Source organism: Ascaphus truei, chromosome 1 (assembly GCF_040206685.1).
Source record: "Ascaphus truei isolate aAscTru1 chromosome 1, aAscTru1.hap1, whole genome shotgun sequence".
In the NCBI taxonomy this organism is placed as follows: domain Eukaryota; kingdom Metazoa; phylum Chordata; class Amphibia; order Anura; family Ascaphidae; genus Ascaphus; species Ascaphus truei.
Window position 1 is genome coordinate 203,929,997 of NC_134483.1, and position 13,484 is coordinate 203,943,480.

The 13,484-nt window shown below is 47.0% G+C and overlaps 1 protein-coding gene across 1 annotated transcript in view; it reads right to left on the bottom strand.

Moving 5' to 3' along the window:
- Window positions 1-13,019, bottom strand: part of LOC142495252 (lamin-B1-like) — a 36,730-nt gene extending 23,711 nt beyond the window's left edge. Inside the window, exon 1 of the mRNA XM_075600473.1 lies at window positions 12,201-13,019. Coding sequence (XP_075456588.1) covers window positions 12,201-12,559 — 359 coding nt within the window. The 5' untranslated portion in view covers window positions 12,560-13,019. The remainder of the gene's footprint in view (window positions 1-12,200) is intronic.
- Window positions 13,020-13,484: the final 465 nt, after the last annotated feature.

Genomic DNA, 13,484 nt, shown 5'->3' on the forward strand with positions numbered 1-13,484 from the left:
ACGGCACGACGTAGCACACCGAAACTTTTACTGGACATTCTGCTGCGGATTTGTAGGTCAACGCAACTATTTTGAGCTTCCAATGTCATTCACCTCCCAAATTATGGACATTCTAAGTTTCCATCGGGTGTCCTGCAAAAATGTTAGAGCAGGAGCGGGGGGCGTGGCTACTCAGGGAGGGGGGGTGTCCTTGGCTGGATCAGGGCGGTGTGTGTGTGTGTGTGTGTGTGATGTGAGATGTGCGGGGGAGATGTGCCAGGAAAAAGGGGAGGGGAGGGAGATGTGCCAGCCAGCTGGGGGGCACTATAGGTTTTGGGACAATATCATGGGATATTGGAGCTTCCCATCTGATGGCTTAGTATTTGTACGGAGATAACCCCTATTGTTACTTCATTGACAAACCGGTACAATTCCGACTGGTGGGGACTCTGTTTAAGACTAGTTTTAGGTGTATGATTATATGTTGTACATACCAAGTTCTGACGCACTAGTGCTTCAATTTTGCACACCATTGGGTCATTTACTGTGCTAGGCTATGTGACGTTACTACGCGGCCGCATGCCGAGTGATGCAACAGGCAGTGCCCACCAGGTGCGACAGGAAAACACTGAAGAGAAACTAAAGTGCAGTGCTTTAGCCCAAAATCCCCAATTAGTGTGCAGATTTCCAGCTAAAATATCCTTTTTAATTAGCGTCAATTCTGAAGTGCTGTTTTCACCCAAAAGTGTAGCTAATTAACATGCAGGTTAGTTTAGTTTTTAGCAGGTAAAAAAACCCAAACTAATTGACTAACAGGGTTAAGACAGTAAATTACCTTAAATTGAATGTTATTTAAAAAAAAAACAAAAAAAAACAAGTCTTAATGAGCTTTGGAACAATTCATCTTAAAAAAAAACCAGTAGTATCGCTTACAATTCAAGTATAGCAAAAATGGTGATCACAGCAAAGGATTGGGCTGGAGGCTGAGATCCAATAAAAAATATTTATTAATCAAATAAATATGAAAGAAGACAGATGCAGGGTCCTCTGACGTGTTTCTCGCCCGACAGGCATCCGTTTAAAAATTTTTTTTAAGAGTGTAAAGTGGTTAACAAGTTTTGCAGATTTACAATCTCTAGTTTGTGTCTCTACGGTTACTATAGAATTGAATAAGTAATCACTAACATAGTAACAGTGTTGGACTCCTTTCCTGAATGTCAATGGCTGCGCTTAGTGCCGGCGACGTCGTGTCAAAACAAAAGCATTGCCGCCGCTGCCGCCGTCGTGTGCGCTTACAGCGGCTTGGTCTCGATTGCTGGAAGTCATCTCAATTTCCTTTTTCCAGCGACCGTAGCCGGCACTATAAGCGTAGCCTTATGAAGTGCGTATTCCTATGTCACGCGTATTACTGCTGCAAAGCACCATGTGCATGGTTAGAGCTATAAAAATAAACAACAATTTTATCAAGATGTAGACGAGTAAAACTTACTTTAAAGCAGATTGGCTTCCTATGGCTGAGTCCATGGTCAGCGCTTAGGCTTGTCAGTGAGCCCCTGCAGCTGCAATGAGAGCGGCTTCAGCAGGGGCTCTCGCCCACAGGCCGTAAAAAAAATTCTAGTTTGAGCGCTCACGGGAACGCAGGGCCGGTCACGTGGGCGGTTCGCCCAATGAGGGCGAACCAGCTCCGTGACGTCACTGGCCCGCCCCCGGACGGCGCACGAACTAAGGCCAGGGAAAGCACCCGCTTTCCCTCAGCGCCCTCCGCACGGCTGCAGTTACCATGGACTCAGCCTATACAAACAGTTTTACAATAAAAAAGTGCAATGTGGGACTGCCTCTTTAAATGGCTAGATGCTATAAGTGGGGAAAAAAATGACCAATTAAGCAATGATTACAATAATTGTCGAGAAGTTTTGACTCATCTTATGGTGGCATAAGGTGTTTGATAACATCTAAGGATATTGTCCACCACATGTGCAATGAATATTCAACACACTTTATTAAGTGCCATGCATCACACTACTCATTTGTCAAAATACTGCATCACATACAACTTGCACTAAAAGCTACAACATACATTACACTTAAACATGAAGTCTCCTTTTCAATATTGGAGTCAGCCCCAATGTTGCAGAATTGTTTTTAAATATCTTCAATGTAACTGGCTTATTTTATAATTAAACTTGGGTTTGTGAATTATTTTCTTCATGGTCACTGGATATTTGGCAATTCAAATCGCATCTAAACATAACATATCCTAGTGGATAATGACAACTATAAAAGGTCAAATACAAAAAACAAAAAAAACAAACAAACCTGGAAACTTTTATATACACACAGGCAAAATTGTAAAAGGAAAAGATATTTCCATAGTAAATTTCTGAATTGTAACTATTTTTAAATCACTGACATTTAAACATGCCAATTGTTTACTTTGATCCAAGAACTTCAAGCAGTTCATGCATTAGCCAACTACGTTATATAATGTCACATGGTTTTAAAAACAATATTGTGAGATTAATTCATGGGGAGACGAATCCTAATCCGCGAGAAGAAAACTGATGTTTGACTCAATAGGTGCAACACATGGGTAATCTGTAGATCAGATGCCATTCAAGTTACTAAAGGAAGCAATGTCAATATTTAGCATAAACTCACTGCATATTTGAATGAGAATTTATGCAAGATTAATTCTGCAGTGTCAGAAGCATAATCACAGGACCATATAGTAAAACATTCAAGGGTACAGGCACGTCTCACATCTGTTCAAGGCTGTCAGAGAGTATTTTAATGTAGGCTTTTGGTGAAGCAGTAGCTCTTCCTGAACATATTTGTAGCATATGCAGCACTCCATGCATACCTTTCCTCTGGCTGAAGAAACCAGCCAGCTCCAGTCCTTACTCTCCCCCCTCAGTACCTCAAAAAGGTCAACTACTAGGGCACATGGCAAACAGACTCTCGCAGCCCTGCGCATCACATGCTAGATAGAAGGGCTCAAAATCTCTGGAACACAGCATCACTATACTATTACAAATACAACCCTTCAATCCTGTGTATGAGCAGGGTAGAGACCAGCACCCACTTCTGCCATTACAAAGCTCGGCAGTAATGGTTCGACTTGAACAGATAAAGATAGCCCTCACTTTCTATGTGCCTACAGAAGAGTGCACATAGGACACAGGGCAACAAGCGATTGGATTATTTATGAAATGAGCTTTCAATCCCCACATTACAAGTTTAAAGGCTGGTATTAGTGTTACCTCACATAATGGTGTCATGGGAGCTCACAGGAACTACATATACATCCATGAGGGTTCGCCACACGCACGTCATCACCAAGAACGAAGCAATCACGACAGTCAAGGGTAATGCAAAAATATATACCTTTACTGCAGTGATACCAAAGGTATAAAAACAAAGACCAATTAAACACAACCTTAATCCGATGGACCAATATATATCCAAGCATAATGAATACAAGAAAAGAAAGAAAGACACAGCATGATGAATGTCTACTTAATAGAACATCATTGGCGGAGTCTCATACAGTCAAGTAATATAAGGGGGCGATGTTCCAGGGTGAGAACCCCTTCTACTGCCCCGTTCCCACATTATAGGAACGTAGTATTTTTCCTTCTGTGTTCTCCCAATGGTAAATAGTCTAAAGATCAACCAAAGGGAGAAATGTAGAATGACTTGGCATGTGCCCTGGGGTCTCCTGTCTTACAACTGTGCCAAGCAGCTGTGGAAGATCTTTGCAAAACGTTCCTTTTTGTGATCATTTGTTGCAAATGTTCCCATCAGTTTGATATGTAAACGGTAACAATAGATAATGCTACCTTAGTAATATCAGGATACATTATAGTTGTTGAGTTACTGACTGAAGGATAGATTGCCTTTCAGTTTCAACCACTAGGTTAGGCCAGGCCTGCACAACTCCAGTCCTCAAGGGCCGCAAACAGGCTGGGTTTTCAGGATATCCCTACTTCAGCACATCTGGCTCAATTAGTAGCTCAGTATAAATTGAGCCAGCTGTGCTGAAGTAGGGATATCCTGAAAACCCAGCCTGTTTGCAGCCCTCGAGGACTGGAGTTGTGCAGGCCTGGGTTAGGCACACAATAAGGATTTTGACCGATTTATAACAGGAGCAGCAAACGACTACCAGATTAGATAATGTAGAATTACACACGGACCCATCTTTAAATGCTGTGACTGACTTTACAAAAGCAAAATAAACTAAAATGCAGGGAATGTAGTATTGCTGCTTTAAAAACAGCATTTATAGTTCAATAAAAAAAAATATATATATACTGTATCTATATCCCAAAATGGATTGGCTTAAATGCTTTATTCAGGCATGTGATGGTGAAAAAAAAAAACAAACACAAATGTGTTCACCTCAGCAAATGCTTGCAAGGACAGACTGAATAGATGTTGGACAAAGCTCCAATAAAATTAGCTTGGTGTGAGGTTACTTAACCCTTTGAATGCCGGCAGGGCCAACAACAGTGCCCTTCAGCATGCCACGATCCCAAGACCACTTTTGAAAATGGGCATGTGGCTTTTGTGGTCCTTAACCCGGAAACAGGAGAATCTAACAGAAACCTAATGGATTTTTGCGGACATGCAATGTTGGGGGTGGGGGGGATGGGATAACACCATTTGTTTAGCACTACTAGTGTCGTTATAGTGCACTATGCTCCATCAGAGAAATCCTGACACTGTTACATTGTCCTTTCAATATACAGTTAGACATGTTAACGTTACTGTAAGTTTAAGTCACAAAGTGACATTAATTATGGAGCTCAATCTTAGGGGCATATCCCATAGGTAAAATTGGCTTCCCAAGAGGTTTAAATCACCTTTAAAACAACGTTACTTATTTGCATTCTGTTAAGATGGACAGGTGCCTTTGATCTGCTTCATTGAAGAGTAACAGCATGAAGGTTTGTACAGCAATTGAGAAGCTATAATTAGTATAAAAAAAAATGGCCAAAACGAATATTTCACGCTAGTGGATCACAAAATTATTTTGATAAAACGTGTCAAAACAAGCATGAACAGATGCCAAGGTGGCCTTATTCAGGACTCCTTCCCCCAACTTCAGACAATAGAAAGAACCCACCACACCACACACCAAAAATTAGACAACCACGGTACAAATACTAGTAGGATGTTTTATTCCCAGGCCTACCCCTACCCAATCCCCTCCAACCACAACGCAAACTAGACATACCTAGACAACCATGGTGACAGATCATAAAGGTATAAAGTAGGTTGGTATGTAATACAACATCCTTATGCTTACACCCTCCTCCCACTGAACTTACACAGCAGGACATTGGGGTAAACGTTTGCATGGCAACTAGTTCCATAACCCCCCCCCCCCCCCCCCCCCCGGGTCTTTATTTTGTACCCAAAGCCCGTAATATAGTGGGTGTGCGCGCGCCTGTGACACAATGTGTGTGTGTGTGTGTGTGTGTGTGCGGTCCGTGCTGCTGGGAGTGACAGGGGGCACACACACTTTGGCAGAAGTTTGTATTCACAGCACCCAACGTGTTCCTATCTATTGAAGTAATTAGGTCTCTGCTGCCCATTATCAGAGGGAAGAATGTATGTTCTCAGTATAATATTGACATGCTCCAAATGCAATTATACAAAAGCATTTGCTGGAGACGGTATGTATGTATGTCCAATACTCTTCATAAACATTAAAAATAAATTTAAAAAAAAAAAGTTTCCTCACAGGAGCAGCATGTAAAAGTATCAAGGTGTTCTTATTTTAAACAAGAATATTTCTTCCTAATGATATATAACTGGCCTTTAAAACTCCTCATATCTCAATGTTTCCACTGAGAAAAGCACCCACAAAATTGTTCTTATAACAGGGATTGAAATTATTCCTAAATAGAAATAATCATAGTCGTCTGAAGAAATCCTATGTACACGCATGCGCACGCACACTCGCGGCCCTAGTACACAATGGGTGGCTAACTACAGCCAACTATAAGTGCCATGCGTGCACGCTCACTATATTATGGGCCTAACGGGGCAACGTTTGCCCCCGCCCCTTAATGTATTTACTTTTTAAAGTTCATTGACAGAAATGTATTAACAAAGAACCAATATGTATTTGGTGGTCCGCCATCCCTTTTTCATTACCCTTCCCCAGTGTAAACTTGAATAGATAATTTTTTTTAGAAGAAAAAAAGTTTTTAATGTAAGTGATTTTAGTCAGCTACATGTAGCCCAAGCCACTATCCTTTGCTTACTTCAGTCCTAGGGGGATTGCCCCATAAGAGCCTCCAGTAAAGTTTAGCATTGCAGAGTTCAGAACTTAACCCTTACTGTACAAGCCGTTTCAAAGCAATACGAATCAAAAAGCCGACAGCACCTCACAGGACATAAATTCAGATGCCAACATTACAGCCAAGTATTGCTGGCACAATTCCATTTGAAAGAAGGTGTGAGGAAGGTTAAAATGAAGTAGAAATTGCTTGACGATCACGTGTTTGCCTCACTACAAACGTGCTTCAGTTGTAAAAAATAAATAAATAAATAAAGAGCACATTAATAAACTGGGCCTCATTCCAACAGCAGCTGCCATCGCAGTTAAAGCAGCAATACAAGTTTCCAACTTTTTGTATATAATCAAGTATGTGGCAATATATAAGTCTACATTCTTACCTTAACTAGAAATTGTTTGTTCTCCTGTTCCAAATCTGATTGTGAGCCTAAGGCCCGGGCCATAGAGGGGGGGAGCCGTGCTGCACCGCGCTGACGTTGAGGCTCGCCTGCAGAAGCTGTGCGATTCCATGCACATACAGGCGAGCCAGCGTCCGCGATCGGAGGTGGGGGGAGACTGAGGGAGGCGGGGCAGTGACGTCGCTGGGCCAATCGCCCGCGACGCACTGACGTCAACGTCACGGCGCCGTGACGTTGACGCAGCCCCGCTCTCATTGGAGGTTTTCAGCCGACAGCGCGCTGAAAAACAGCTTGGCGCTCGGCTGAAAACTCCAAAGCCTGAGCACGCCTGCGGACGCTCGCGCGAGCCCCCTCTCAAGGCATCCTCATGCCTCAGCACGGCCTGTCCTTCTATGGACTCGGCCTAATGCTGCGGACATGGTGCCGCAGCCCGTGCGGAGATGCGGTGGCTGAGGGAAAGCGGGTGCTTTCCCTGGCCATAGTACTCGGGCCATGGGGGGCTTTCCTAGTGGTGTCACTGAACTGGTTCGCCCTCATTGGGCGAACCGCTCACGTGACCGCCTTGTCGCGCGAGAAATCAGTTTCAACTGATAACCATGGATGAAGCCTCAGGCTACGGTCCCAGTCATCACTGCGGCACACGCGCCCGCACAGGGCTAACCGCGATCACCAGGGAGAGAAGGAGATTGCGACGGGAGGGGCCGTGTTGAGGGTTTTGCGGGGCTGTGGTCATGACCTCATACGGCTGGTTCACCCTCATTGGCTGAACCGCCAGCGGGGGCGTGGCCACACCTCCATCGCAAGTTCCACATACAATTTTTTTTGTATGTGAGAACTTGCAGTACAGCGTGGCTGCTAAATGCGCGCCGACGCTTGTACTTGACCCAGATAGATTGGGAGGCGGCGCTTGTCCGCACGCCTCAGCGTGCACTGTGGAACGCACTGGGACCGCAACCTTAGGCCGCGCTTAGTGCTGGCGACGGCACAGATGACGTCACCACCAGCGAAAGTTGCAATTTGATTTTTAGCGACGTTGCTGGCGACAAGGCCAGTGACGTCACTAGAAGGGGCCGGCCGCGCAATTTGGCACTATAAGAGCAGCCTTAGGCCGCGTCCATGGTTACCGCGCCGGCACGATCAAAAGCAGTGCTCTATGGAGGCTGTCCTTAGAGCACGCGACAAGCGCCGGCGCTCACCATGGGCGAAGAAAAATACATTTGCTGCTGTTGTGCGACGGCCGGGTCACGTGAGCGGTCCGCCCAATGAGGTCGAACCAGTTCCGTGACATCATGGCCACGCCTCTGGCACGTTGCCCACCCTCCCATCGCATCTACATAGAAGGTACAAATTGCTCCAGCTGGAGGCCCGCGTTAAGTCAAACGCACGGCCGCAAGCACCCACCATGGACACGGCCTAAGGCTGCGCTTATAGTGCCGGCGACGCGATTCCAAAACAATTGACCGACGCCAGCGCTTATAGTAAGCGCGACCCAAAATTTGATGTTTTTTTTGTTTTGTTTTTTACAGACTGTCGCCAATCAATGACCCCGTCACTAGCGACGTTGCTGAAAGTTCAATTATAACTGACGCGGGGGGGCGACGTCAACGGTCGCGTCGTCAGCACTATAAGCGCGGCCTAACAATGTCTGCGTCAGTGTAACTCAGCAGCTACAATGTATCCTTATATTACTACGGAAACCCTCTAGTGTTACAGTTCACAGCTCAAACTGCTGCGAATATTGGCAACAATTTATCCCAACCAATAAAGTGTTGAAAATACCTTATACTGCTTGGGAGGTGGTTTAAAACTTGCTATAAAAATCAAAGGAGGCTTTAATTTTTTTTTTATAAAAATTGCATTAACAGTTTAATAATAAATAATAACCTTAAAAAAGAACAGAATGACACACACTAAGTTATGAAGGGTGAAAAGGGCAACAAGAAACCTTCACCATAAAGCATACAGCAAATGAAAAGATCACTTGTGAGCACATTCACATGTCAGACAGGTATGCAATACTGCACGGTGTGCTCATTTGCATGCCATTTCCCAGAATGCCTTGCTGCAGTTTAAGCACTATATGCTAGGTGATAATGGTGAAAGACAGGGTAGCAGACCTGTCTAAGGCTGCGCTTATAGCTCCGGTGACAGCGATATTGCGTCAAATCAAATGCATTGCCGCGTGTGCTTATAGTAAGCGCGTCGCGACAGCTTGGGCTGCGGTCCCAGTAACTGCCACAGAGCACGACACGGTGTGCGCTGTGCGTGTAAGCACCGCCCCTCAATGGGGCTGGGCCCAGTAGTCACCTTCACACTGAAGGTGCAGCCGCGCCGTGCTGCAAGGATTTTACAACTCAATCAAATTGAGTTTAAACCTTGCGACGGAGGCGTGGCCACGCCCCCACCGGCGGTTCACCCAATGAGGGCGACCCAGCCGCGTGACGTGATGGCCACGCCCCGCAAATCCCCAACCACACCCCCTCCCATCGCAAGCTCCCTCTCTCCCCTCAGACCGCAGATCGTGGTTAGCGCTGTGCACGCCCCCCCCCCCTCGCCGTGCGCGCGTGTCATGACTGGGACCGCAGCCTTGGTCGCGATCACTGGAAGTCATCTCAATTTGATTTTTCCAGCGACCGTAGCCCGACGTTGCGTCGCTGTCACTATAAGCGTAGCCCAAGACATGTGAATGCGCTCACAAGTGATCTTTTTATGAGATAGATATATTTTTCACGTTTTGCTGCTTTAAAGCTGCAGTTCAGTCAATATCCTGCATGTGGGTTTTTTTTAATAAATCAGTTCTGTAGTAAGAAAAAATAATTTTAGCATTTTCTGTTTTTAAAAAAAACAAATTTTAAAGACCAATTTTCTTGTATTCTATTTTAACAGCTATTTGCTAAGGCACTGCCCCTTCATGTCCTGTCACAAGCCCTGGCACACCCCTTTGTCAGCCCTGCCCTCCCTCTAGCACATGTCAGTGCAGGAGTGCTCATGAATATTCATGAGCTTCCACTGACAGACAAGCAGATTATAAACAGATCCCTTCACTAATTATGTCACCAAATTTCGACCTATCAATACATGGAGAACGAATTGACCTGCAGCTATACAGTTCTTTAGGTAATTAGAGATTGCACACATAAAACTATTGAAGTTAAAAAAATACATTAAAAAAAAAAAAAAAAAAGACTGAACTGCAGCTTTAAGTAGCCTGACCCTGCACTGAAGCAATTTAGGCTGATATTACAATCCCTGACTTGGCAACAAGTTATTAGTAGGTATACTATGCATTTGAAAAGCAGCATGTTTCAGTTTGGACTTCTTGCAACAATGTCGTGTAAGGTCTCCTGTAACCTTGAAATGGAAACAGATCCCTGCTGAACAACATGAAGCCAGGGTCTCAATGGTTAGGCCATGTGTGGCTTTTGTACCATCTTTCTGGGAGATCAGAGGGAAACCAATGCACATTCCTGATCACATCCATATTAGGAGACAGGCTTTCTGCGGGCGGGCAAGGTAAAAGGGGACTGTGGTAACTACCAGATTAACCGGGACAACTGCACAATATGGCAAATCTCAAACAAGGCAATATCTTTAATTTAACAGGCAGCCAGATAACACCGACTTTTTAAACCCAACCCGCACTGTATTGTATGTCTATTTATATAGCGCCAAAAGTGTACTCAGCGCTGCCCTGAGTCCTGCACTGGCAGGAAGTCATTGTCAGGTAAATAAGTGGGAGGAGGTTATATAGAAGTTACACAGACACGTTGATCTTGTAAACCTGCAAACTACCAGCAGTTTCCCACCTCTATAAAACATCCCTTGGGACAGAAGGGGTTTCCTGGGGACACTTGTGCTTTATCCATCTGTTCCCAGTGCGACCTGTCTGACCTCTTACCCTCTAATCAGAGAATAGGGGGGGGGGGCTGCCTCTGCACCCCCCCCCCCCGGATTTACACACGGGGGTTATGCAGGTTACCCCCATAATATACTTCCTGCCTCTGATTACTTAACGCTGGTACGGGACTCGGACACACGGAGAGGCGCTGCCTGGCCATCGTAACAGCCAGTGACACGTATTTGCACCTCTGCGTGTTACTACAACCCCTCAGGTCGCGATAAGACAGGTGTGGGGGTCGGACAGCGGGCAGGCCGTGCCGTTTAGCGACAAAAGCGGTGCGCGCGGGCCACACACACACACACACACACACACACACACACACACACACACGGTGCGCGCGGGCCACAGAGGGGTGCGCTCGAGGGCCACACACAGAGAGGAGGGGTGCGCGCGGGCCACAGATAGAGGAGGGGAGCGCGCGGGCCAGAGAGAGAGAGAGGAGGGGTGCGCGCGGGCCACAGAGAGACAGGAGGGGTGCGCGCGGGCCACAGAGAGACAGGAGGGGTGCGCGCGGGCCACAGAGAGACAGGAGGGGTGCGCGCGGGCCACAGAGAGACAGGAGGGGTGCGCGCGGGCCACAGAGAGACAGGAGGGGTGCGCGCGGGCCACAGAGGGGTGCGCTCGAGGGCCACACACACAGAGAGGAGGGGTGCGCGCGGGCCACAGATACAGAGAGGAGGGGTGCGCGCGGGCCACAGAGAGAGATAGAGAGAGAGGAAGCGGTGCGTGTGAGTCATGTGCTGATCCGGCCAGCGATGAATGAGCGGGGGGAGGGGAGAGACAAGGGAGAGAGGGGGCAGGGGGAGAGAGCCCAACAACGCCCTGCTTAGTTAACAGCGGCGTTACCCTGAAGGATTAACCCCATCCCTCCCGCTGTGATCTGCTGGGGGAGGAGATAAGTGCTGTTACATCAGTCTGATCTCACACGCTGTGCCCCGCGAGGTCTCACTCCCAGATACAGGATTCGCAGCCTCTTACTTACTTACTACTTTGCAGATACATTTATCACTTCACAAGATGTTTAACACATCAGCAGCGCTAGTTACACAGAGACCTCTCCCAGCACGGGTCCGGGGTGCTGGAGGACAGCTGCGGATGGGTTATCTCGTGCTAATAAAAATGTCACTCCAAGCAGAGGCTTGAAGCGGATTGTGATACCACCTCCCCACCAATCAGCCTCCGCTTCAAACGGCCCCAAAATGTCACCCCTCTGCATCTCCCATTACACCCATGGGGCTGGCACCATATATATATATATATTCCATATGTACAGCACCCCCGCCGCAAACACTTCCTGCACTACTGATTACACCAACAGCTAGTATTTTAGGTCTCCCTACTCTTGTACCCCTCCCCCTTATACTAAAAAAAGCACAATGCTCCCCTATACAAGAACTCCCCTTATATTAAAAGCACAATGCTCCCCTATACAAGAACTCCCCTTATATTAAAAGCACAATGCTCCCCTATACAAGAACTCCCCTTATATTAAAAAGCACAATGCTCCCCTATATGAGCAGCACACCCCCACCCCCCCCCCCCCCCATATTAGAACCCCCATTTATATTAAACAGCACAACGCTCCCCTCTACGCGCACCCCTCCCCGGGACTGACCTGTGCTGCAGCTGCTCGTGCTCCGCCCTGACCGTGCCCAGGTCGATCTGCAGCCGGGCTCTCTCGCGCGCCGTGTCGTCCAGGGAGCGGCGTGCGTCCGCGAGCTCGCTCTCGTACAGCTCCCGGAGGCCGGTGAGCTCGCGGCTCCGCACGTCCTCGCGCTCGGTCACCTGCAGCTGGAGCACGCTGTTCTCCGACTCCAGGCTGCGCACCTTGTCGATGTAGACGGCCAGGCGGTCGTTGAGGTGCTGGAGGTCTTCCTTCTCCTGCAGGCGGGACATGCGGGTGGGGCTGAACGGGGTGCTCACGCTGCTGCGCCGGCCGGACATCCTCTGACCGGTCGGGGTGGCGGTCGCCATGTGGGAACGTGTGGTATTAAAAATAAAAAAGGTGCAAAAAAAAATAGTAATAAAGTCACTGGTTTGCCCCGCGCAAGGGAGATGAAACCGAAACAAAAAGCGATCCCTGGGATGGTTTCTTGTATCACTGTAAAAGGGGGTGGGGAGGGGGAGGGGGGTGAGGACAATTAAAGGCCTTGCAATAAGGCGATTTAAAAAAAAATAAACGTCTATAAAAAATATTTTTTTTTGCAATTAAGCAAAGGTACGTAAAACTAGTATTTAAATTGTTTAAAAAATATATATATATCCAGAAATTAATGAAGGTGGAAAAAACACGCTGGTGTCCGCGATCCAAATAGGTGGGGGTGGGGGGGAAATGCACGGCGCAGATAAAAGAACCAAATGAACACACAATAGCGCTGCGTTTTTGCAGCGTCCTCCCCACCAGCGATCACACTTCCAAGCGAATGAAAGAGAGAAAGGGGCTCGGTCTCAATATGGCGCGAGAAGCGGACATGTGACGCCCTCGTGACCAATAGGGACGCGGGACTCCCAGGTCAGCGTTCCACTGGCTGCGCCTGAGACTAAATTCAAACTAGCCAGCGGATAGGGGGATGTGCATGTTACTATACATGTGTGTGTGTGTTACTGTACATGTATGTGTGTGTACAGGGAGTGCTGACCTGCACATGTAGTGGGAGGGGGTGACAAGGAGGTGATATTCAGGCCATGGATTGTGGCGGGTGTAACACAAACAGCTGTGCCCATTCACTAATATCACAATAGAGCAACATAGTATCTGAATGTGTAGCAGAGTCACTGGAGTGTGCTACACAGTATGCCACAAAAAGGGATACACGCTAGAGACGTTTGTAGCATTTTACCACTAGGAAGTTACCTCGTCTACAAACATTGATATCTCCTCCTAAATTAATATACCGTT